At 42.8% G+C, this 26,714-nt stretch overlaps 4 protein-coding genes across 10 annotated transcripts; all 4 read right to left on the bottom strand.

The window, feature by feature from the left end:
• Positions 1-406: 406 nt before the first annotated feature.
• Positions 407-9,273, bottom strand: hoxa4a (homeobox A4a). 6 transcript variants are annotated; one of them, XM_078081823.1, is made up of 5 exons: positions 9,256-9,273; positions 9,068-9,163; positions 3,832-3,968; positions 2,058-2,409; positions 407-1,521 (listed from the first exon to the last, which is right to left on the bottom strand). In XM_078081823.1, exons 3-5 carry the CDS (start codon positions 3,844-3,846, stop codon positions 1,193-1,195), a joined length of 696 nt encoding a protein of 231 aa, XP_077937949.1. In that variant the 5' UTR covers positions 3,847-3,968; positions 9,068-9,163; positions 9,256-9,273; the 3' UTR covers positions 407-1,192. The 6 variants fall into 6 exon arrangements, with proteins under 6 accessions (XP_077937949.1, XP_077937952.1, XP_077937950.1 ...); XM_078081826.1 differs by lacking the exon at positions 3,832-3,968 and having other exon boundaries at positions 9,256-9,270; XM_078081824.1 differs by lacking the exon at positions 9,256-9,273 and having other exon boundaries at positions 2,058-2,406; positions 9,068-9,215.
• Positions 9,274-9,690: 417 nt separating this feature from the next.
• hoxa5a (homeobox A5a) lies at positions 9,691-15,250 on the bottom strand. 2 transcript variants are annotated; one of them, XM_078081822.1, is made up of 3 exons: positions 15,132-15,250; positions 11,417-11,871; positions 9,691-10,841 (listed from the first exon to the last, which is right to left on the bottom strand). In XM_078081822.1, the coding sequence occupies exons 1-3, from the start codon at positions 15,248-15,250 to the stop codon at positions 10,591-10,593; spliced, it is 825 nt and encodes a 274-aa protein (XP_077937948.1). In that variant the 3' UTR covers positions 9,691-10,590. The 2 variants fall into 2 exon arrangements, with proteins under 2 accessions (XP_077937948.1, XP_040044548.1); XM_040188614.2 differs by lacking the exon at positions 15,132-15,250 and having other exon boundaries at positions 11,417-12,206.
• A 676-nt stretch (positions 15,251-15,926) lies between these two features.
• On the bottom strand, positions 15,927-18,488 carry LOC120826624 (homeobox protein Hox-A7). The gene is made up of 2 exons (XM_040189070.2): positions 18,003-18,488; positions 15,927-17,137 (listed from the first exon to the last, which is right to left on the bottom strand). Exons 1-2 carry the CDS (start codon positions 18,364-18,366, stop codon positions 16,824-16,826), a joined length of 678 nt encoding a protein of 225 aa, XP_040045004.2. The 5' UTR covers positions 18,367-18,488; the 3' UTR covers positions 15,927-16,823.
• Positions 18,489-21,297: 2,809 nt separating this feature from the next.
• Positions 21,298-26,130, bottom strand: hoxa9a (homeobox A9a). Its single transcript, XM_040189069.2, has 2 exons — positions 22,753-26,130; positions 21,298-22,342 (listed from the first exon to the last, which is right to left on the bottom strand). The coding sequence occupies exons 1-2, from the start codon at positions 23,300-23,302 to the stop codon at positions 22,098-22,100; spliced, it is 795 nt and encodes a 264-aa protein (XP_040045003.2). The 5' UTR covers positions 23,303-26,130; the 3' UTR covers positions 21,298-22,097.
• Positions 26,131-26,714: the final 584 nt, after the last annotated feature.

The raw sequence follows: 26,714 nt of genomic DNA on the forward strand, positions 1-26,714 counted from the left end.
ATACAATTTGATTCTGTTGAAGCTAATAAAGTTCACGTTTAACGTATTATTAAATCGTTGCGCATTAAATCGTCCAATTCTCAGTTACAATTGTAAGCATTCAATTGTATCGCACACTATTTTAATTACACGCGTACATTTACAAACACTGAATAACTGATTCAAATGCTACACGAATATAGCGAATAAAAGACTAATAAAATAAATGCTCAAGTCAAAGCTGTAATGAAAGCCAACGGCGTGTCAAATGCTCAAGTTTGAAAGTGAAATCTCCAAGTTTCGAATGTATTTTTAAAAGACGAGGTAAATGCATGCATTTTGGTGCTATGCGCAGCTGCAAAAATACATATTTTGCAAAAATCGAATCACTGTCAGAAATGGCATTACATCCGAAACAAAGTCAACCTTACAAGTGAAGTTCATATTTATTTCACAAGGACAGACTGACCCTACACTATAGCCTACATCACAAAGGTCATTACCGAGACATCACATACACATATTCACAGTTTAGAACACAACACAACACAGAATAGACCGTAGCACAAATAAACCTATAGAACGTACAATACCAACACACAGATTTCTACGTGACGAAATGCTTCTCTTGTTGTGCCTTCGTTATGATTTGCCTATGTACATTAAATGTGAAAGTCACCATGGACTACATTCAACAGTAAACCAACCGACTCAAACACACAAACTACACTGTTACTCGGACTGATGCCATACCTCTAAACAGCCATCTACAGTCTCGCTAAATATCTTTCAAGTATATTAGAGCTTTCCATGAGAAATAATTAAAAAAAACAGGAAAAAAATACTCAAAGATAACATAAGAAATGCGTTCAAACTTTCTTTTAACTCTCTCGATTTTAACTGTAATGATACATTTTTATCCTAGTCATACGTAATGTGCGTTATCCTTCTTTCATGATAATAAACAAATCTATAACACTTCAGTTGCCATCGTGGCAATTAAAGGTGAATTTCAAGCTTATATGAAGAGGGCGAAGACGACCGGAGAGGAGAAAGGGGTAGAGAGGACGTGACAGGGGCCCAATGGCAGAGGCAAGGTGAAAGAGACAACACCATGTGTAAAATGCTGAGAATCGGTCCATCAAATTCCACTTGTGATATTTGCCATCTCAGTCTGGATTGGGTTTTTTGTTGGATGAGGTTCATTCGGCCACTATAGACCCGCGGTGCACGGCGTGGGGACGAGCTGTTGGCCTGTTTTGATCTGATGCTGCTGGGACCCCGAGGCGGAGGACGAAGCCGAGCTGGAGGAGCGGATCTTGGTGTTGGGGAGCTTGTGCTCTTTCTTCCACTTCATTCTGCGGTTCTGAAACCAGATCTTGACCTGGCGCTCTGACAGACACATGGTGTGGGCAATCTCCACCCGCCTGCGCCGGGTCAAGTACCGGTTGAAATGGAACTCTTTCTCCAGCTCCAGAGCCTGCTGGCGGGTGTAGGCAGTGCGGGACCTCTTGGGCACTCCTCCAGTGTAATTGGGATTGACTGAAAGGGGGGAAAAAGCCATACACAGGCATGCAAGCAGGTGTTACATGCAGGCTCATAGCGTAAATTCCACACCAGTAAGGTTCCTCCAAATGGACACACTTCAAGCGGTTGAAATCCTGTAACATTTCTGGGTTTGGTTTTAAATCACAGCCACGCCGTTTGTTTTACACTCTGCCCGGTTTCCGTTTACGGGCATGACATCAATGTGGCGATGCCGAGCGCACAAGCACTCGCATCCAGGGACATATCAGGCGTTCAAATGATTAACAAACAGCGGGGTTGGATATTACAGTTTGGCTCAGCTCCAGCGATGGAGGTAGTTTGGGTTTAAAAAAAAGCAACAAAAGCACATGGCCCCGACAGACGAACACAGGCAATAAAATTTACGAGGGTCCTTAATTACCGACCCTGCTGCTCGATAGTCGTAAATTGCTGTTGTAAGGGCTGCTACTGGCGCTGCCTCAATGGGCTCGCGTGTGCTCCGGCGCTTGTCTCGGCAGTGGTTCTGCCATTTAACCATGACGATAACTCACCGTTGCTAACGTGGACCTTTTTCATCCACGGATAGACCACCGGCTCCTTGCCCTTCGCCGCGCCGGGATAAACCTCGCCGGCGAGGCTGCAGTCTTTGCCGGCATTTGCCCCCGCGCCAGCGTCCGGGGCCGCGGCGAGGCGAGGACCGCCGTGGCTCTGTGGAACGACGGGTTGCGGCTGTGCGTGGTGTCCCTCGCCGAAATCGTCGAGTCCCGCGGCGGGAACGTTACCGTAATCATATCCCGTTTCTGTGTAGTTTGACCTCGGATAGGATTGCTCGTCGTGATGGGGGAAGCCCGTATCTTTTGACCGCTCGTAGTAATCACCGGGGTTGGGGATGTATCCGCTCTGCTGATATTCGTCGCATGGAGGAAAGGAAGGCTCGATATAGTTGGAGTTTATCAAGTAGGAACTCATGGTCATTAATTTGTGAAGTGCAACAATACTAATTTTTATCGCGCTGTCGTTTTTCTGATCTCCACAAAACCCTCCTACTCCCTGTCAAATGTACAAAGTTGCCTGGTCACGTGTGAAGCGCCACCAATCACCGCGCATCCTGTGGGCATCATGTAAACAGGAACCAATGGAAAGCATGGCATTGGTACCACCAGCACCACTTGGTCTGGCTTACGTTGATGTTTTCCTTATTAAATCTCAGTATATAAAGCAAAACCAATCAACTTACGTGTTTGCTGCGTGGAGACAAACTAATGCGGGTGAGGTTTTGCTGCATGTGAAAAAATCCCCCTCCGGTCGAACAGAAAGTGGATGTGAAATCCAAGCCGAGACAAAATTAAGCTTAACACAAACAAAGGGCTGTTTCCAATAGCTAGTGTCGTGAGTATGGGTTGTTGGAATTTGAAACGTGTTGAGTTATAATAAAGTAACGAAAGGGGAAACAAAATCACGCCAAAACAGCAATGCATCAGCAAGAAAGGGAAATGCATATAACGCAGTGCACAAACAATGACGAGCCGCTGCTTTGCGGACATACAGACCTGCATTTAAAGCATCTGACTTGTGCATCAGTGATTTCCAGTGATAGCCTGCTATGGCACGCTTTAAAAACAAGAGAAAACAATCTCTCGTGTTACACGCCACCGTAAATGCACACAAATCCCCTTTTCTCCATTCCGTGTTTACACGGCTGTTTCACGCAGTCTTTGCCAGGACATAGCAATAATTTCCAGCTATCTTTGCTATCGTGCCACATGAAAGTTATCTGGCTCTGACCACACGGATATCACGTACCATCAGTTCTGCTGTGTTAACTGCCATTGAAAGGAAAGCCAAACACCAAACAAGCACCGTTCTTTATAGCGCACATATCAAACAAAGTGGGGCATTTTACGCATCATAACGTTACATGTACATTACAGACATATATCTCCACCATAGATAGCATGTTATCCAATCACATTCTCCAAATCTGATTGAACTTGGAAAAATATCAAAACCCTCCCTATGAACAATTTCCCAACATTTCAAAACAAATATGCAATATCTTAAAATGATTTTCCGGTGTCCCCTGCAGCACTACTTTACTGAAAACAACCAGGCCTGATCAATAGTTAACACATTGCCATGTGCTAACTACAATAGGTTTTGAAAGGAGAAGGTATTAAAGTTTAAATGGGGCGAAAATGTCAGGTCTAAACAATGAAAGCAACAATTATAACGTCAGTAAATGTGAAGAATGCATGGAAATTAATTAATTAATAAAAAAATATTCATAACCATTTTTAACAGCAAATAAATATAAAATGATCTGACCGTGCTCCTCGCCATCAGCTATCAAGTCCAGGTCCCGTTTTCTCCCCATATCTGAAGTGCAACACTGTATAAGTGTCTCTTGAAGATGCAGCAGCTCTTCACAAAGCAGATCCACACTGTCCGCGTCAACAAGGCCCCTGTATGGAGAAACAAGGGGCCAAACTTCGGAAATATTGAAAGCTTTCTTTTCTCTCCTTTTTTTTTCTGCACCCCTCCTCACCCACTCCCCCAATTCTTTTCGCTTCTCTAAACAGAGATAACTTCTGCCTGGCCCCTAAGTGACACCGTTTCCATTTTGTTTCTGATTAATCTTTCCCATTGACACTCTTTGTTAAACAACAAGGCGTGCCCTTTTTCCAAAGAGGCGACATTTTCATATCTGTTAGACGCAGTGACCTGGGGTTCACCCCGGACTTGGACTTCAGTTTTGCAGGATCTGTTCAGCCTTGGGGAGCTGGAGGATCACTTAGCGTGGTTCGGGATGTTCCCAAATACCTTATTTTTAAATGTGCGAAAGACCTTAAACTATGAACTAAAACACAACTAAGACTATATGCTGTATAAAGTGTGGTATCGTGGTTCTTGCAAGGAGACTGCTGCGGATGGGAAAGTATTATATAAACAAAAAATAACTGTTGATCTCATTAAAATAAAAAGAACTCTAGTTTTTTTTTATGGAGACGACTTAACAGGTAAACAATTCCCCCCTCCGAACAACCAGGGACAGGCCTCAATTCTTCAGCCTCATATATTTTGTCGCACACTATCTCTTTCAAAGGATTACTGCACCTAACTAATTTTGAATAGCAACTGATGCACTTCTTGCGATACATCCATCCATATGGCCAAGCTACCACCTGAGATGAAATATGTCGACATAATGTCAACTAAATGTACATTCTGCGGCCATTCTAATAGGTCACTATATAAATATGGTCCGATTCCGACTGGCTATTATCTATTTAGTCTGATTTTATACGGCAGTCCACTTGTTGCTATAATAAATTACATTATTAAACCATTTCATGATTCAAGAATCAGGTTCCTTGTTACAAAAAAAGGCTTTTAGATGACGGCGGCGCTAATGCCTCCGTTCTCTCCAGGCCTCCAAGGGGCTGCTGGATATTTGAATGCAATAAAGCATCTGAAAATCTCTTGAACAATGGAGCGTGCACAAAATATAACAGCAGTAATCATCAAATTAAGTATTGGAGTAAAGTGGAGCAATTGGAAGCTATGTTAAAAAAAAGCTCACACTATCTGTCATTTCCCACTCAATTTGAAGACCTAATTCTGCTCTTAAAGCGAATAAAACCCGTTACAGCTTTGTTTTAACAGACTTTTATTTTAAGAATAAATTATAACATCACGGTGTTCCCTTTCTGAAAATATACTATAAGGTGAAGGACTATTTAGCCAATATACATCAAGCTGACAGTTTACTGTAAATTTAGATTATCAGAGAAGTGGTCTAACGGTAGTGACAGATTGCAGATGGCTTTCACAAGGTCTCTTGTCTTTACTGAGCCCTGACGGCGGGTTCAAAATCCTCTCTGAATTCAAGATGAGCGCAGGTTTCGGGCCAGAAAACCCCCTTCCAAGCCTTTACCGAAATATTTTGATATAGGTAAAAACTAGTAACACCATATTTTTCTTTTATAGACTGTGGGAAATAATTTTCATAACATCAAGGATTGACAACATAACCACCCTCCGCTTTATGGCGTTGGTTACAGATGTAATAGTCCACAGCTGCATACTTTGATTAAGCAGAAACTTAACGACCTTCACTGGTAGTGGAAGAAAAGAAGAAAAGCAGCTCAGCTAATAGCTCTTATAACCAATATTGAAACAGAATATTTCCCAGAAATGGCGCAACTATGTTTCAAGAAACCAAAGCGTCCGAATGAAACAAGTTATAGACATATTGAATTGTGCACTTGTGCACTAGTTAGAGATCAGACTCTTCATTAGCATATATGAAATTATGTTTTTTTATTAAAAATGACGAAATAACCTGGGCGAAGTTGCGCATTGACTTTCAGGTGAAATCGCTTGCAGCGTGTCGGGATAATTCCGTTCTTCATTAACAAGGCTTTTCTTTTCAATTAAGTAAACACTTTTATCAATAAGAAAATAACCTTATCTTATCTTAATGTCCGTGAACTTGTTTCTTAATTGATTAAACGTTCTATGCATTTCAACAAAATGCAATGTTTGTGGCGCGCAATTTAGAAATGTCTTAGAAATGTGTTAAAACACTACATATTCACTAGTTTTTGTAGAGTTCTATTAAAGAAACGTTTTTTTTCTTTCGAAACGGTAATGTCAATATATTCCGATTGTGTTTTTTATGAAAATGTTTCTACTCTGGTTCAAATGTATTTCTTAACAGAATCGTGTAATACCTGTGGTTTGCGCGCCGCTTGCACATGAAAAAGCATTTATTCAGCCTGTAGCCTTATCCGGGAAAAAAAGTCAACATAGCTAATAATGTTTTTTTGGTATCTATTAGGTAGCAAATACAAAAGAGAATTCCTTTTCAAACGTGGTTAAATAGGCCTAGTAAAAATAAAATGTGTATATAGATATATTTTCAATTAAGCAAAACCTGTATATAAATAACAAAACCTCTGTAGCATTTCTGTTTTTTAAAGGCTTTAAAGGGCTTCAGGGAGAGAGGGGCTAAATGTTTTTTAAGGGGACCGAGGGCTCAATTTGGGGGCTGTGGGCCTTTCCATTACCCTGTGACCGGGTCGAGAGTATCAATCCTCAAAATGCAAATGTTGCCCTCGTCCCTAAACATATCAAATGCAATTTATTCAAAGGAAATTCACCAATCAACCGCCCTAATAAAACGCCAGCCACTCAATCTTGTTGCTGGGGACGGGTGGGGGGTCCCCTCCCCCGGTCCCAAACGCGAGGTCACTGAGCTTTCAGGGTTCACCTGGAGTGCGCCGTGCAACATATGTAATTCAAAGCTATTCTGTCTTTTGTGTGGAGAGTCAAGATCGCTATTATAAGGCTGGCATCGCGCTCGGAGTGAACAGATGACGCGCAGACTTGTTCAACGCCTAAACTTTTGACCCCTATTTTTCCTCTTCTTCTCCAGCTATCTCACTGTCATCTGTCCCAGCCGAGCGAGATATCTGCCCCTCTCCAAACAAAAAACGTTGATTTGAACAATGTGTACATCTCCTGCCATCACGGTGATCATTTTCACAAATGTATTAAATTAGCGACGACGCCATCAGAAGACCCAATATGCAATTGCAGCGGCGTGATGTCACCAACAAGGGAGCTGAATGATAAATCCAATAGGCTTCCGCTCAAAGACTAATAGGGCCGTAAAATATGCAAATCATTCATTAGCGTTATTCAGCAACCAAAGCAGCCAAAAGTCTTTGTTGGAGGCAACACTTAAAGTTAGAGTCCCCCTCTCACTTCAGAGAGACTTCTCCTCCGGTGCGGGAAGTTTCCACAAGCTCTGTGTCCCTCGGTAAATTACTTATTACTGATTAGGCTTAAAGGCAACGCCAAGCCAACGTGCCATTAACGTGAATGTGAATATGCGCGTGGTACCGTGGATGTGTGAGTAGTCCCCCCCTCTCTACATACAGCAGGGTGACAGTGAACTTGGCCTAAAGCGAGCTCTGCTGGTGGTTCTGAGAGGATGCAGATTTATCTTTTTGCTGTGGCTGACCTCCAGATGAACCCACAGCACGTCTCTTTCTCTTTGCCGGGCTGTGTGCAGCACATGGGGCCCTGTCGAAATTTCTCCTTTTGAAATATTGGCAAGGCTTTTCACTTCCAAATAGCCACACTCCCATGTCCTGTTGTTTTTTTCTGTGTCTACCAAAGTACAAATAGTGTAAATTTGACAAAAGCGGTATTATTTACAGAACAACAAATATAATTTGTTAAGAAATAAGCCAAGGAATATTAGCAGCCTCGAATATTCTGCTAATTTGAAGATTGGTGCAACTCTTGATTTTTGTTTAACAAAGAGAACGTTTATATTAATTTGGGGAGAATTGCCCTTCATCGGTCAAAAATGTCTTATCAGATTTTCAAATCCACTCCAGCTTTGGTGAGAAAGGATCGAGTAAATCATCCAATGTGATTAAATCTATTTTTTTTTTTTAGTTTGAAGGCTCAGAAACCAGTAAAGAGTTGAAGGCCTCTCTGCGCAAAAAACTGGTATTTGGGTTGTTGATGGCAGCGGGACCATGTTGCCCTTCACAAATCCACGCAGGTAAAAACGAAAACTCAGAAGAATTCAATATATTCAATACATGTTTTCATATTTATCCTGGGTGTTTCAAATCATAAAGAGGCGCATCGAGGTACAGACCTGCCAGTAAAAATAGGCGGAGGTGTAATAAAGAAAAGGCCAAAGCGCAAAAAAAACCTTTGAAAACAAATTCGTAATCTTAAATAGTTCATTTCAAAATCAATCCATATTTATTGAAATGGGCCCCGCTGGTGGGCGTTTTTCGGCTGGGCGCTGGTCGGACAAGAGGTCAACACAAAGCGAGAGTAACTTTTAAGAGGCCATCTGAACTTTTCAACCCCGAACACTAAACGACGTGGCTGACACAAAACGGAATTCCCTTTCAAATGTCTGCCCGCCGCTGTTTGTTTCCACGTCGTGTTTACTCGACACGGTTTTACAGCCCGTCCTAAAGCCACATAGGTGCCAACATGTGGGTGCGCATGCAGCGCCGAGCCAAACAACCGATGCAACTTTCTTTTTCCAGGGATGGACAGAGCACTTCCAAGAGTCATCAGCCCGTACAGAATCCGATCAAACGGCGCTGGTTGTAAATCTGTAGGCCTGCATTTGCAGTTAACTCTATCAAGGAAATCTCCACACATCCTTTGGAAACTTTCTGGCTGACGGTCTGTGAACTCTCCAATGCAATAAAACGACAACAACTAGAAGTGTGTGGGGGCGGAAATGGACAAAGAGATAATTATCCAACATGTAAAAATGGATTATGAGTTGCACCACAGATGGAGGGAAACAAGTTACACGGGGAAGGAAGCAATTAAATAGCCATGAGCCGGACCCAACCCTGCGCAACATCTGCCGAGACCAGTATTCAGCACTGCACAACTGACAAATTAGTGTAATGGACTAATAGGGACGGATTGAGGGAAGCAAATATAATAATAAGGCTGTTCAACACATGCTGGCTTTTCTCGGGCTACCGGATAGTCTGCAGAAACTTACCATGAGACGCGGTCCTTGTCCTGGAAAACGTCCGGTCCATACTGAGGCAGACAGAGCAATAGTGGCGGTCTGCACCGGTCAAGTAACACTTACAGCCTGCAAAGAGAAAGTCAGACGAAGCCTCGCCGTCAGTGCGATTATATGTTATGTGCAATATACTGTCAACTCCCCAAAACCATAAAACTTACTTTAATGGCTACCACGTGACCGTTTATGGCCAGTGAGCCTATCTGGCCGCGCTCCGGATGATTTTTACGATCTAATTCATAGACAAAACCCCCCATTCATTTAGCACCCAAATGTCAGGGACCGAATCGGCCCTAATAAAGTTTACAGCTTGAAAAGTCGAGCTGTGTCTTAGGGAATAGCCCAGAAGTCTGTGCGCAAAGGGAAGTCCGGCCACCGGTTAGTGGCCAAGGACCACAAAGCTCGCCGCTCCCCAGGAAGGTGAGTAAAACATGCAGCGTTCATTTAATGGGACCTGTTGAATTCAAGGATTTTTAAAAACCACCCCGGATAGGTCGTACGCACTTAAAGGTTTTAGACAAAACAAATTCTGCCAAATTGAATTCTCAACAAATGTTCACAATTTAAAAAAACAAAACAGATCCACGCATGTATTGTTGCCGTTCCAGTAGAAATTTTATTATAATGACCATTATCATTGTCGTCATCAGCATCATTATTCATATTATAGTATATTCTTGACTTCCAGTCTTGGAAAAACATTTACAAAAAGCTAGTCACGATGGAGTTATGCAAATATGTGATGGGGTTTACTGTGGGACCGTTCCACATAAAAACAACTATAAAACAAAGACAACACGATTTTACTAAGATGTCCAGGTGAACAACGCAAACAGCCGCAACATAACAATAGAAAATAAGACGCAAGGCTACTGTACATACAAGACTGTCGCCACCTCTGTCCACCCACGTGTTCACAACGCACAGATTAACCACACAATGCTCACGTACTCTGCCGGCTCTACTTTTGGAAGCAAGTTATCTGATAAGTTGTTACAATACATCAAACAAATAAATACATACAGTACATACATAGAAAACGAAGGCTAAACACAAAGACAGCTCCACCTCAACCCTCTATTTATTAGGCTGGTATTGTTCTGAGTGCATTACACAACTTTTATTTATTTGCGGTATAGGTAGCATTTCAAGCTTTGACGTTTTTTTTAATTTTTTTTTTCCGTCTGAACAAGAAATAATTTAAACAAACATTTATTTCGTTGCTTTTTCTACTAAATCTAGACAGAACTGTACATAATTCATTCAATTTTTTTCATCACATAAGCATTACAATGGTGTAAATAAAAAGTAAATAATATTAAGGAATATAATGGGACGGTTGTGGAACAAAGAATGGACTAAAGTGGGGCGTCCCCTGTCCCGCACAAAGCCCGCTCACAAGTCTCTGCACTTTTTGAAACAGTAGGAGTATGTTGATGTGACAATCTTTGTTTTATTTTCATAGTGCTCGCTATCAGGGGGTAGAGAAGGGGAAATCAAGGCCTGTAGCCTCCCCCGCCTGCAGCCGCCATGTTCATGCTCTTCAGCTTGTTGTCTTTCTTCCACTTCATCCTGCGGTTCTGAAACCAGATTTTGATCTGTCTCTCCGAGAGGCAGAGGGCATGGGCGATCTCGATCCTCCTCCTGCGGGTCAGGTACCGGTTGAAGTGGAACTCCTTCTCCAGCTCCAGGGTCTGGTAGCGGGTGTAAGCAGTCCTGGCTCTCTTACCCTCTGGTCCTGACAAATCTATGGCAGGGGGGGGGGGAGACATAAGAGTCACATTGAATGTTAAAACAAAACAGTGCAGGAGCTTATTTTGACCAGATTTCTCGCTTATTTTTTAAATGACATTTTTTTTGTTTCACCAGGAATATCTTAAAAGTTCACTAGGCTTATGTTTAATAGAGCCCCACATTTTTAGAAGACAACCGATATGGAAGATACATAGAACCTCTGCGGAAAGGAATAAACACAGAATGTAATATTTGGGCTATTTCACCTTAAAAATAAAATAGCCCATAACAGACATGATCATCTAATGTATATTTTAACTAACTTTAAACATACATATAGTTTTATAAAATATCCGTACCTGGTCTATACTGGTAGTAGCCTACTGAAAAGCATCAACACCCAACATGTAAGAGGCACATAAGGCGCTTGTGCTCATACATTTTGTATTAAAAGGCTCCAATTTTGGACTGTTTCGCCTCCTAAAACGTCTAAATAAGATCTAAACGTGGCTACACCTTCATCAAAGACCAACACAGCCCCGACTATCAAAAGTCAATGTAAGATCATTAAAAATGCAAATAGTTTACCGTGGTTTATATGAAGTTTTCTCATCCAGGGATATATCTGAGGCTGCGTCGAGTCGGTGACATTTTGAGGAGTTGTTGGTGCGCTTCCCGCAGCCTTCTCTTCCTCGAGGGGCGACGCTTTGGACACGCACTCCCGGCCGAGCAGCAGACTTCCTCCGTTGGAGTTCGAGCAAGGGGCCGTGAGAGAGTTTTTCGCAGCCCGGTGGTGAGATTGAGTGTCGGTGACCGGGGACGCGGTGGCCACGGCGGCGCACGGCAGTGGCTCAGGTGCTGGTGAAAGAGACGACGTCCCGGTGCTGTTCGCAGACTGAGTGTACCTGACCGGCTCCACCGAGGCTGTCGCCGCCGCCGAGTGACTCGGAGAGTAGCCCTGTGTCCGCTCGCTGCCCACAAAGTGTCCGGTACCGGTCCGCCCGACCGTTAGGTCCATCCCGTTGTAGCCATAGCCGTACCTGCTGGAATGCACGGCGGTTGAGTCTCTGTATTGCTCGTTTTCCGTATTATGGTCCCCATAATTATGTAACTGGAAGTCCGCGCCATTGGGATAGCGACCGCAGAATGAGTTCACAAAATAGGAGCTCATTTGTTGACAATTCCACCGTTTGCTCGTTGTAGGTATTTGTTGTTGTTTTTTATTGTTTTAGAGATAAAATAGCAAACCTGTATGCTTGATTTGTGGCTCTTATGGTTTAGCGCGTCCTATAGCACCCTTGCACAATTTATGATGAATTATGGAAATGAGTGGGACATGGACTTGATTCTCTCTTACGTAGGCACCCAAATATGGGGTACGGCGGAGTATCACGTGCTTTTGTTGACCAGTCGTAAATCCTGCTTGGTGACCTCTAGAGGTAGACTCGTGCACGAAGGAAATACTGGTTGGGCTGGGAAGGGGGCGCGCCTTTATGCGCTCGTGGCAGGGGAAAACTCCCGACCACGGTTCGGGGCTTTTTGGATTGTCGTGGTGCGCCATCCTCTGGCTCAACTGTGCCACTGCCTGTCTGCGGCGGTTTTTGAGGCGTGGGCACCACATGGGGTCATTCGGAGGTTAACGACCATTGCGGCAAAAACCAACGGGCTCCTAGACAATACAACAAGTGACATGCTGAGAGTGCAATCTCTGCGAAGATAGGGAAATAATTCGATCACAGTGTCTTTTGCATGTTGTGATAGGCGATAAGTGCTACAATTTGTGCAGTTAATAGAATACAAGAACATTCAAAACAGGGCCGCTTTTTTTCACACTTCACACCGTAAAACAAAGGAACAGCCACTAATGTGGAGGGGGAACTAATGAACACATTCTTTTGGCAAAAGATAAAAAGCAAACATTATATTGTTGAATATTAACACAGATACCGTCAATCAGGGACAGTCCTTTATGTGTTTTATGCCACGTTGCAGAATAAACTACTTTGCATATCAGCTATATATGAACACGTGAAACCACGTTACTGTTTATTTTAGGTTGGTTGACAATTGTGAACAAGACGCCTTGATATGTTATTATGAGCACTGCACGAATAACCCCCTCATTGCGTAGTCGTTTGAAGGAAAACTTTAGTTCATATCGAGTTGTAAACACTCAACATCTAATCAAATTGCGTTTTTAGATCGTGCACGTTTGTGATCAACACAAAACTATTTTCTCTACAAGCGGCAATTCAGCATACATTATTATAGGCACTCTGACATTTAAAGAAACATTTAAAGTGAATTAAAAACGGAAATAGTCGAAAAGATTATTGCATGGAAAGAAGACAGTGTTGAATGTATACAATGTAAAAATAAAAAATGATGTGATATAATGATATTCGTACTTAGATTGTAAACGGTTGGTATTGCACATTAGACTAGAAATAGCAGATATGAATTTCAGTTAATTCACTTACCTAAAATATAAACTATAGAGTATTTCTGTGTATTATCGAAGTATTCTTTTAGAGCAATAAGATGATTACAGATTATATTGCAACCTGGACGTAAATTATCGAAATGATTGAAATTTCTATCAACCTTTTTCGCTTTTAGGTTAATCCCTAAAAAATAATCTCCAGCTATTATTGTATCTCTTATGACCATTGCACTTCAACCGCCTACTGCTGTCTTTGTTAAATCCGAGCAGGGATCCAAAACAGCAGACCCGCACAGAGCCCGTCTCGGACACAAAGCCTATAGAGGCATGGCGCCTCGTCTCGCGCTCTCCGTTTGGTTTTCTCCTTGTGGAATTTTTATGGTACCTTCCTTTGCCTCCCCGTGAAAGCTACCCCCCCAGAGCAGCCCCTTCACCCAGCACAAGCCCAATCATGTCATCAAAACGGTGAAATATAGATTATGAATTAAGTTGCAGGTATGCTCGCTTTGCGTTTACAGGAGGCACCGTGTGAACAGCGAGCTCCCGCATCCAATGGACCCACACATACGCGTAAGAGTGTGTGTAAGCTGGACAGTCCTGCTCCAACAGCTGATTTATGACTGACCAATAGCAACAAAGTTCCCACGACAATGATTTCACCAAGACGAGCCAGGGACACACCCATGAACTAAATAAGGTCCAAAAGAAAGGAGATGAAAGGAGTGAGTTCGCACATGGTGTTAGACAATGTCGGGCTGGGAGCGACGGGACCACTGCTGCAGGAAAACAGGAGGGCAGTGCACTCTGCAGGCACCCACACACACTGGCGAAGCTATATACACATTTGGACTGCCGCAAAACTAATAATAATATTGGACGAATACGATATTCTAAGGAATACCACGAACGCGAATAGAACCAAATAGAAAAATAAAACCAAAAAAATACATATTTTCCTATAGAAACATGTCACACAGAAACACACACACGATGTATTAAAATAAAGTGTGTATTTTTGTAAAGAGAATTGGACATTACATCTCATGCAGTGAGGTATATATTCAAATTGTAACATTTGATATCGTGCAATCACATCTTTCATGATTTGCATTTTAATATTCAGAACGTGGTTGCTTGATTGATGGAATATTTTATATATCGTCTTGATACCGGGCTCGTCAAATGCACGTTGACGAACACTAAACATGTTGATGTGCTGACTAGAAATCACCTATTTGAAATTTGAGAAATATTTTCCTTTTCTAAATGCTACCAGGCACATTTCTGTGTATGTCAGTTAAAGGTCATTCAAAAAATTACAAATAAATATGTTCTGTTAACTTTAAAATGTTCTGTTGTTTGTTGTTGTGCGTCAGGGATTGTATGCAGACGTATTCATGACAAGAGAAACGTAGTTTATAAGGACGCGGGGAGATTTCGTTCAGTCCAGCCTGCACCGCAGCCTGCACCACATGACCTTCAAAGCAGAAACAGGCCAAACTGCAACCGCGGGACCTCCACAGGAGGGCGTTAAAGAGCACGTCCTTTGGCCAGCTTCCACCCAATGAATCGTGCAGCAGAAAACCCATTCGCATTCAAATCTAACAACAAACAAACACTACCGTGACATCAATTGAGACCCAACCGAAACGCTACAGCAACACTAGTTTTATATCTCTTACATCTTAGCATCTGGAATTCATAATTAAATAAATTGCAACCTTAAACCAGTTCCTTGTGATATTTCGATAGATAACAAGCGAGATGAAGTATTTACATTAAGCACAGATTATTATTTTTCTTAAGTGGCTCTGCATTGCAAATTGAACAAAGAACAGTGGCACGTTTCAGTTGTCTTACCTTGTGATGGTGTTCGCAGGTGGCAACTGGCACTGACGGATTGAAGTATAGTTGACAGCCAGGAAACACACCGTAGGGCTCCCGGGATCCAGTGACGCACCGGGGCTCCATCCACTCATCTCGCCCCAAACGTGCCACGAACCCGACCACAGGCAACCCAAACGGTCCCGTCACGTCCCAGGCAGAGCCCATTCTCGCCTGTCTGACTGAGAGAAAGCTCCAAGAAAGGTGTGTCAAGACGTAGAAGGTCGCTGGAGAAACCAGCCCCGTGGAAGCTCAAGACCCGTAAATGAAAGGCTGCTCCATTCCGCTATTGGAAATTTTATATATATATATATAAAAAAAAGTTCGTGTTCAAGGTTCCCTGCCACGTGACAGGACGCGGCCAATGGGAAGACGAGCCGCGTCGTTAAATTGTATTGCTGTGTTGTAAATTTTCATAAACAACAAAGGATTTATGAGCCAGCGCTGGAGAGAGAGGTTGGGAGAAAGGGGAGGGGGGGGGGGGGGGGGGGGGCAGAGAAGGAAGGGGGCAGGTCACCGTCAGGCGCCATCTTACCGAGGACAGAGGGAATGCAGAGTTCAACAGTAGTTTCCTTCTTGCCCCATCTCGCATCCTCATAGCTCACATTCCCCAACTTAAGTGTTTACCAAACACGCGTAACACAACTGCAATATGTTTCCTTACGTGCAACATCATATTGTCCATATTCGTACTTGGTGGCAATATGTTAAGCGTAATATTTCTACCATTGTGGTCTTTACACAAGATCACAAATATTCCATACAAACGAATAGACAAGCACAAGCTATTTTTATTCAATTATATTTTCATTCACAGACTTGAGACATTCCCAGAGGTTATTCATTTGCCACATGTTACTTATACGTAACATTGGAAAAGTGGCCACTTGACCTAAATATGTCACAGCATTTGCCCAAATTAGATTATAATAGACTAGCAATTTTACAACAACCAAAAAGAATGACTTTATGCTAAAACATAATGCTGTTAAAATAAATATGCATGCGTTTATTTTTTGAAAGTAACAAATGCGTGGTGGGTTGGGCAAGATCATTTCACAGTAGACGCTAATATATCCGAGCATTCACGTCAGGATATTCCTAAAGCATGTTGACGAGGTAGTTTACCACGCGAAACAATATGTCCGTTGATTCTGGGAAAATGGATTAAATACGAAGCAAAAATGGGTATATAAACATTCTAGGCAGTTAGATGTATTTTGTTTTAACTAATGGAAATCAAAGAAGCATCTTAATCACAGTTGGAGGCATCTAACAAAATATTCCATTTGGCCTAAGGCACCTTTGAGCAGAATGGTGTATTTGCTCCCTTTAGAAAAATTGTGTTGCAGTCACAGTCAATTTATAGTTAAATCATTGGCGTCAGCCTTTAATATTAGCATGTACATACAAAGAACAGGTAGTTTTTCGTTAAGGAATGTTCTCTCAGTATTGTTTTTTTAATTGCTCTTTTTTTACAGAGACTTTGAATCTGTTTCGGATTTCAATACGAAATACTAACTCAAAAGAACACTGCTAAATGCCTACTGCATAATTGCCGTCAGTTGTATTGTATTAATTAGCCCAAAAAGCGTTTAGTGCACGAATGATATAAGAGAAACAAGATATATTCATAATCCCAATGTATTGCTCTGTCCGTGCCTTTTGTTACTTTGCAGCAGTTTCTGACTCCAAACCGGAGCTGCGGGTGTCTTCCTCTTCGTGCTCCCTGGGCTCCGATACCGCCCCGGTGTCCTCGCGCTCCCCCCCGGGGCCGGACGTCGATTCCTCCTTTTGATCTTTCTTCCACTTCATCCTGCGGTTCTGAAACCAGATTTTGATCTGCCTCTCCGTGAGGCAGAGGGCATGGGCTATCTCGATCCTCCTCCGTCGGGTCAGGTACCGGTTGAAGTGGAACTCCTTCTCCAGCTCCAGGGTCTGGTACCGGGAGTAGGTCTGCCGCCCCCGCTTTCGGTTTGGATCTGTGAAAGATAATATGAGCTGCTTTTTTCCCCCCAGCACTCATGGAAGGTGATACTGCATAAATAAGCTAATAATGTGGTGTTGAAATGTATTCTGACAATAAAAAGGATGAAATCGTTTTGACGGTGTTTGATCTATTTGTGATTGCGCAATTCATTCTGGCACATGTTTTTTGCATCACTCCTTTCAACACACATACCGCCTCACAGTGCAGGGGAAATAGTTCTTTTGTAAAGTTCTCTGCATCTATTTATAGCAGTCCTGCTGGGATGTTTGACCCATGCCTCCTTTGATACTGCATGCCTTTCCAATTAAATGTGTTACTCACCGCACCAAAGGAGCCATTACACCCCAAAACAACACCATCTCCCTTCAAAATTACAACAAATGACAATGTTTCAAATTGCTTGCATTCTAAATCCACTTGACTTCTTAATGCAGCGCGCAATGCTGGTGAATATTGATCTAACATTGTATAAGAGCGAGTTTGAGAAAGTACCAGAGCCTCTGCAGTGCAGACCCAATTAGAAAGGAGCTCCAGAGTGCAAGAGAACTGATTTACGCAACAGACAGGTCTTTTTTACAACCACAAAGGAGAGAAGAGGCTGTAGGAGTAATATGAGTGCAGAGAAAACCCCCAGCGGCAAGGTCTCCACGTACTGAACACACAGAAGCGCTGGCCAAATGAATTTACGGCTGCAGAACTCATTAGTTGCGCAATAAAAGTTTTACGATTCTTTCCCTGCAACACCAATGGCTACTCGAAATTAATTGAACCACTAACGGCCAATGTAAGTATCCCAATAGTTTTTAAAAGCATTGACCTGTAGGCTTTAAAATAGAACGTACGAGACGGTATCGTACCTGATGCTCTCATCCAGGGGTACATCCGGTATTGTTTGTCCGGCGGCAAGGTGAGGGGTCCCGGCTCCGGATGGCAGCAGCTGTCGCTGAACAAGCGGCTCTGGTCAAACAGGGCGCAATGAAGTGGATGTGCGTCCTGCCCTTGGCCGTATCCCGTGAAGGCTGGGCGGTTCTGGTACACGGCATTATTGACGCTGTACACTCCGGACAGAGAGGGCGAGAGCGCAATGGCCGCAGCAGTCCGAGCCGAGGCATAGTCCTCTCCACCGGGTCCAATACTGCAAGACGCCCGCTGCGCGTTTGGGAAGAGGGAACTACCCGCCGTATATTTGCTAAGAAGACCATCCACATAATAAGAACTCATATTTTTTTTCTCTCTGATTTGTTGGCCCAGAATCCTCAGTGTCGTTTTTACGAGGCTGCGTGATATATGACAGCAATACACCCTAGATTTACACCAAACCCCATTTTCACTCCGGACCAAAGAACTCACACACGTGACTTGGGCCTGGCAGCTCTCAGCCAATCAGCAAGTAGACTTGGATGTCATTATGGTGCAGGACTGCAGAGCAGGATTAACGCTTCACACACAATTACATGCACACATGTAAACACAATTCTGCAAATAGTGTTATAGGGAGAAATTAGGTTGTATCAGGGCATTTGTTTTATAATATATTTGCTAAGAGTATAACTAATCATCTAAATGAACCGTCTAGTTAAAGAAAAATCTTTATTTGTATTTTTTTTATTTCATACCTTCGTATACAAGGAACCTGCTTATTTGTAACAAAAATGATCTACACACTCTCATAGGCTACACTAATATACAGTACAGCATTGGCTAAAATAGTATGACTGCAAAATAACTATTCAGACACGATGCAGATATTGTAACAATCGTTAGGCGTGTTATATCAAAAAATATGCGGGTCAAATATAACATGTTGATTCAAATGTATATACCAATATCAAGTGCAAACAATCCACGATGTACACAAACTTTCCATTTTCTAGTAAGTTCGAACACGATAGCTTTTAATTTGGCCACTGACACTGGATGTTTGAGGTGCAAACATATCATAATAACTGTTATTTTAAGTATGACGTTATAATGCTCAATCCACCACGAAGAGGTTTTGCTGTTATTAGATTGTTACTTAAATAACGAGCTACTTAAAGCATGCCTACAATAAACACTCAAAGAATAACACGTAGTCAGAATAACACTGAAAAAAACAAGAAATAGTAACGCACCCTAAATTTGGTGCAATTTTTATGAACATTGAAAACTATTACTATTATAATTTGGCCTCCCATTATGTTTTGCGTAACCTAAAGCTATTCAGTGGAAATTTAATTTTTAGTTAGGAAATATAAAGTTCTGAATGCAATGACGAAACTGCTAGTATGCTAGTGTCAATAATTCTACCACCATGTATAACATATAATATAATATAATAACATATAATTATTAATGACATATGTCGATAAAGCTGTACCCTATAAAAAAAAGGAAAATGAAAAACGTTAAACGCGACTTTCTGAGGACTCAGTCGGCTAATCCAGCAGGCACAGTGTGCTAACTCCTCTCATTCATCCCGGCAGAGCCGCGGGCTGGAAAAGCGATGTCTGCACTGAGACTGTAAAAAGGTGTGAAATTATTTTTGCTAGACTATTAAAAGAAATGTTACGACAGCGTGTTCCCTTGTGCAGGTTCATTGAGGAGCGATAGAAATAGCAACGGCAACATTGTGGAACAGTGTCGCCATCCTCTGGTCACTAATGAGCACTGCAGGGTGGGAGGACGACAGTGCGCAGGCGTTCTCTCCTTCTGCAGCAATCTAGTATATAGTGCAAGACAAAACTAAAGGAAAACATGCTGAAAATGGATTCGTCGTCGTCTAGAACTTTAACAAATATTTCCCGATGCATTTATAAAAATAAAAAAAAGACCTCCTTTAGGCCAACCACTGCGTTTGAAGCTAGCTGCTGGCTTTATTGCTCCTTCTCATTTAGGACGGGCCCGGCAAAGGAGCAGAGGGCGGAAGGTTCCCAGGTAGAAACAAAGGATCGCTCCAAAATGACCGTGAGTCCTGCGCGTCCCCGTCGGGGAAAGTCCAATAAAGCTGATCATTTCCGCTCCGCCTTTTGTCCAGGGCGCAGTCCCACAGAAAGAGAAGAAAAAACAAATGGGTGCCATTCTGGAAACGGCCTAATTGTGTCTGGACGGCAATAAAGCCATTAAAACTGGAATGCCAGACAGTATAGCAGACCAGGCGTTTTATTGCACTGTCTCTGGCCGAGTCTTTGAAGTTTGGGTCCATCTGCGTCCTTTAACGCGTCACAACAGCACTCCACTGGACTAAAGTCCGACTTACTCTCTAACTACGGCAATCAGTTTATGTGAAGGTATTAATCAGATCTTAACCGGGTGTATCTGACAGAGGCGCGGTTTACCTTGAACGTATTCCTTTATTTTCTGGACCCTTGTGCCTAATACTTTCACCTACACATGCAGGCTTGGAGAGGCTTTACAAATGCAGACCTATTATTTAAAAATGACCTTCGTGGGAGAATAGCTCCGGTCATTTTGCACATTTTGCAAACACATATAAAATAAAAAATCTTCAAAATCCTCCATTCTTTGTGATTAACTTGGCGCTGATGGTGAAGCTTTCGGGTGAGTCGTCTCTGCATATCTGAGCTGAGCAGTCATACCTCGGCTGCATTATTTTGGGCTTCAGCTGTTGAAGCCCTCGATGTCTTTTTTTTTTGTTGTTGTGTGTCCTCTCGCCTCGCAGCGCTTCGCACCCCATAAAAGGTTATAGCGGTAATTGTCTTTTATGGCTGCATGCTAACAACATCCTCTGCCAAGACATAGCTGTTCCCCCAAACCGAAACACACACACACACACACACACACACACACACACACACATATGCAGATATTCGGCTGTATGGGTGTGTATTTGGGTGTTTTCTTCCAGTTAAAATGCTTGATGTTATTTACAGAAATTTACAGAAATCTGCAGAAATCTGCAAAATTTTGTCTTCGTAATAGTTTGACTGTCTGTTTTCTGAATGCGTTTCCGTGTGTGTGAGCGTGTGGGAAGAGGGGGTGGGCTATGTTGACATCTATTTGACAGCAGTTACCTTCATATGATTTTGCAGTGCACAAAGCAGCTTAAAATATATATTTTCTGTGGAGCGTAAATTTGCAAATTGAGATTATAGTATAGCATAAAAATATCATCTCGACGAGAAGCCAAAATGTAATAAGAATGTGCATGTATTCACAGACAGGCCTATAATTTGTTTTATTTAATAAATAAAGTACAAATTACATTTGTCAATCAAGAGTCAGGCGGCCAGCAGACCGTGAGGTATTTAATATGTAGCCTACAGTGTTTTATTTAATTCCCTCGCACCAACTAATATTACTTTGAAAATGTCACTCCCTGAAATTCATAGTTCAGCATCTATAATGCAAGCAATTCTACTAAAATCCGTAATCGAAAAAAAACCGTTATTATTATTGTAGGTAGTTGAAAGACATAGGTAGTCAATCGTGTCGTGTTATATAGCTTCTATTACATATTTTAATTTAGTGTTGTAGCATTTCCAAGAGGTTTACGAGGTCTATGAACCTACTTCAACATGTCAGTCCAACGTTAGATTCAAACTCATGGTCATCAGTCATAGTTCTAAGCAGTAAGGGAGAAACAACAGCTAAATGAATACATTTTACAAACTATACGCTGAGGGGACTCGGAAATAGACAACAAGTATAACTACAAACAAGAGCACACACAGCTAGAAACATCCTTACACAAACAAGCACAGGGACCAGGCCAACTAATACATTTTAACGAGGTATTAATCAAATAGTTATGAGAAAATAACAAACACAAAATGAGTGTGCACCGTTAAAATTGTGCAAACTGAAGCCCATGCTTTTTTTTTGAACAAGACAAACAAGCCTAACAGCTTCTGTTATACAGAACAATAAGACAATGAGTTTAAAAAACAAGGTCCAGCAGGGTTAAGAGCTTCCACACTCAAAGCTCGCTAAATACTGCAAATCTATACGGTTCAGTCACTCTCTTTCGGCGCGCCGTCTTTATTAAACTTCTTCATCTTCATCCTGCGGTTCTGGAACCAGATCTTAACCTGTCTCTCGGTGAGGTTTAACAGCCTCGCCACCTCGTACCTACGGTCCCTGGTCAGGTAGGTGTTAAAGAGGAACTCTTTCTCCAGCTCCAGGATCTGGTGCTTGGTGTACGGACAGCGCTTTTTTCTCGTGGCGCTCGCGTGGAGCCAGTTGGCCACCGGGTTATCTGGAAAGAGTGGGGTGCGACATCGGTGTGAGCGGCCTGTGCCGGGTGACCAAATGCAAAAAAAATACTCATAATACCCCCCTCCCCCCTTCCCCCTTCCCACCCTCCACCCCCCCCCCCCCCCCCCCCCCCCCCTTCAAAAAAATGTCCTTCTAATCAAAAGTCAATTGCTACATCCAAATAAAACCTACCACCACCTACCGCTATTTATCCTCCGCACCACGTTCACGTTAAAGAGCAAAGGGTTATATAATATAGCAATAGGAGCTGGGCCATTAACAGTCCCCATAAGGTAATGGCACGTTCAGAATGGCATCTGTTCATAAGCGCACCCCCATCGGCACCTCGGTCCTTTCTGCTTTATATGGTGTAAATGGACTATAAACATGGAGGGGTCCGCAGCGACTTACTTGGATCAAGCGCCGGCTTCTCTTCACTTTCTCCGCTCGTATCCCCTCCTTGACTGGACAGTGCGTCCCGTTCCACCGGGGATGCCGTCGCTGCCGTCCCGTTGGCGTAATCAGAAAGCAGCAGCGCCGTGTGGGAGCCGGGCAACGCGCCGTCAGCTCGCGTCCCCAGACCTTCCGGTTTGATTCCGTAGTGATGGGTCGTCGGTAAACCGGCCATGGGCAGAGAACCGGACATGGGCTCCAGCAGCCACGACTGATAGCGGCCATCTGTGTCTGCACCGACCGGACCTTGGGGATGCCCATAATGGTGATACACAGAAGAAACGCTGCCGGGGAACTGAGCAGGGACGTGACTCCACGACGGCCCGAAAACCGGAGGTTTGGACGGGAAGGTGCAGGTTCCGAGCTCGCCGTGGTCGCTAATGGAGGCGGGCTGCCTGGAGTGCTGCAGCCCGGGACCGGGGGTGTATCTCGGCACGGAGAGGTCCTCGCTCTCGGGCAAAATAAGCGAGTCGACGTAGTAACTAGTCAACGTTCCGGATGTCGACATGGCAGAAAAAAAAATTAGACGTTCACATGTACACAGTCATACAACAGATTCATGCAAAAGTAAAACGCGCACACACACACACCACACACACATACACACGCAGTAAACCCAGCCTCACAAAATAACAATGTGGAGAAATCAAGTAGCAACTTGGCCCCACAGAGAACTACAGTGGGCTAGTAATGGGGAGACAGGCTGCCGTACCATTGGATAGGAGACACACGTGATCATCAAGGCTGAACAATAAAGGATAAATCAATCCCTTTGGTCATTATACTCACCCGTTTTCTTGTAACAACCTTTAGTTTTAAAGCGAAGAATTTTAAGAGTATTACGTCGGAACGTTATCTGCGAGACTGGAAATGTAAATAACCGAATGAAAAATGTGTTTTTCAGTATAGGTAACTGCTGATGGTGGAGTTACCTTTGGATATCCCAAACGATGCAGTGGTCTTTTGGAGGCCCTCGATGTTACGAGATCCTTTATAGGACACGTAAGCGCCCATGCCATTGCTGAGCACCAAAACGCACTGTAACCACTACGTTACCTAAATGCATCAGCTCGGCTTTGAGAAAAAGGCCTAGATATCAAATGGCCACCAAACAAATAACATTTTTCTTCATGTGCTGTTTTTCTTTTTTTTTAGCTTCACACAATTCTGCTGACTAACACAGTGAAAAGCATCGGGCTGATATCTAACGTTAAAGGAGCCCAAAATGTTCTGTTTAATATATCTAGCAAAGTTAATATGTTTGCGAGGCTAATCTATTTAAAACATATAGGGAAATTGCACGTATGCACTTATGGTCTGATTTTTCAATAACGGTATTTCCGGATTTGGCTTTTAGGTGATTGCTTTGTTCGCGTATATGTTGAGATAACCGCTCTAACACGTAATAATACACATTATAGCATACTAGCATGCCGTTTTAACGAAGATAAAGCAGGGCTATGAGCATATTTCATAGTTGGGAGAAAAAATCAATGAGCATAATTCTTTTTTTTCTAATGTAGAATATTTTATTTTTAAAATCTCAATCAAATTGACGGAAAATCAAGCTATTCGTCTTGTGCGTTGAAGTTGTAAATCAGCACATTATTGCATTGGCTATAATTACGGTGCAAATACATTGTATGACGTAAGAAATAAAATAACATGTACTGATATAAGATATGACGGCATATTATTAAATCTGAAACAATGGTTGGTGGTCTAAATTGTCACACAATTGGAAAGAATAATACAAAATACTACGATACAAAATAACTAAATAAAACTGTGACACTGACCCATAAAATGAACTTGTGATATCCTATATTTAATGAATATTTTCCAAATACCGCTTCTTGTTTAAGCCACAGTTCAAAGCGTTTATTATTCACACAGCTGTTATCACTTGTGCAGGCCTATACTATGCCATCATCACCGCCCTCAACGAATTAACTGCAATGCCTGCTTGCAGCCGGTGCCTCGGTGTAACGTTACACTCAAATAGAGGTAAAAATCTGCACTTGTGGTTTACTCCTGTTAAACTGAAATGGCTCGAGCAGTGGCCAACCCCATGAAAGACAACAGCGCGTTTAAAAAGCAGTACAGATGGAGATGAAAAAATGTTGGCACGCATTTTAAGTGAAATTAATTATTAGAAAGACACTAAAATCGACATAATATAATTAAATACATGCATGGATATTAACTTTGCATTTGTTAAAAATCCATATATCAAACTGCACAGGCAGCTACCTGAAAATGGTGCGTCACGATCCACCAAACGCTGACAATGCGTGTATATTTCATGAATTAATTGATAATATCAATACAGATTGTTTTACTATGCGTATTAGTGTATAAACCAAGACCCTAAATCCTCATCGCGGATCATGTCTACCAAACAGAAACCTTGAGTTCTCACACATCACGCTGCGGCTTTTATTTATCACCAGCATATAAACGAAGGGCTTGGCCAACACCCCACAAGGCCACAGGCAATTCAATGCACAGGTCTCGGCACTCAGTTCTCTCCATCGAGTAGGGAAAGGAAATGGACGCAAGAGGTTCTTAATGCGCTTTCTAGTTGCAAGCTATCACCTCCATGGTAGTTGCACTGTATTTGGCCAGCAGAGATCAAACAAGCCGAGGGGGTAAAGGAGCGGCTGCCCGCCTATTTGTGCACTAAAAGTTTGAATAGACAAACACCTTCAGAGCAGGAAAAGACGGCACTTTGCCAATGGCTCTCAGGCTGTAAACCTAAATCAGGGTGTTTTTTTCACCCGGTTTACCGCAGGGGCTATTCACTTCTTTTGCCTCTGCAGATAACAGCCTGTCTGGCGGATCTAAATTTCGCCATAAAGCCCTTCCCCTCCTTTTGTCTGAGCCACTATTGCGCAGCGGAAGCATCCGGTCTCATTGCCCACGGAGGTCGCTGTTGCCCAATTCACCTTCCCCTTCCCCTCCACTGCAGTGGTCGTAACCGAGGCCTTGTCTGGCGTGTCTGCGTCACATGCTCACGGAAAACACGCACGGCTTAACCCTTAATCCCAAATCCACGACGCATACTGCAGCTCTGCTGTGATCACGTATAGATTCAGCGCATGTTCCCGCCTATAGGTTTATTTTAACGACAAAATACTAGCAGAGAAGACAAAGGAAAACATGTCAGGAGACCGTTCAACAATATAGCCTAAAACAATAGCCAGGAAAGCGTCCTGTATTTATAAATGATATGTTAGAACTTGCTTCCAAAACGCATATTCACAATTCTCAAAAAATTCCATCATCTATATGTCACTGGTTTGCTTCCGTTTTGGTTTTGATGTGTGGAACTGGGGCAGTTAAGACAGTTTCGTGTTGCAGAGTTAGAAATGGACCCCAACAACATGAAACTACCTAAACCACCCGGCAGTCGATCCGGGCCTCAAGTGAAACACAATCAGCCAATTCGCAACGCACCGTGTTCACCGGTCCCGTCATCAAGTGTCCAATATCGTCTGTATTGAGAAAGTACAACTCTTTTGTACACGGAGCCAGTGCAACGAGGCGCAGCAACAAAAAAAAGGGGGACAAATTCCCAATGATGCATGGACTTACCCGATCCTCGAAATATAAATCCAAGTATTGCGAAACTAAAGCACGAGTTAAGATTTTATATCCGCAGTATCTACACGGTTGGGATTTGTAGCAGAGAGCCAGGCCTCCTCTCCGTCTGGAAGGCTCTCTTACGACTGAAGCTGCTTTTAGAGGAGAGGGAGAAACATCATATAGCAGCCAGTCATAAAACTCTACAATAGCCGCCTTGGCATGCAGCTAGACGGCTTGGAGCTTAATATCTTAATAATTTCCTATTTCCATTACGTTAGGCTACAGGACATTTGTTAGCCAGTTTACCAAAAAAAAGGGTTGATTCTTCAGAG

Source organism: Gasterosteus aculeatus, chromosome 10, assembly GCF_964276395.1.
Source record: "Gasterosteus aculeatus chromosome 10, fGasAcu3.hap1.1, whole genome shotgun sequence".
In the NCBI taxonomy this organism is placed as follows: Eukaryota; Metazoa; Chordata; class Actinopteri; order Perciformes; family Gasterosteidae; genus Gasterosteus; species Gasterosteus aculeatus.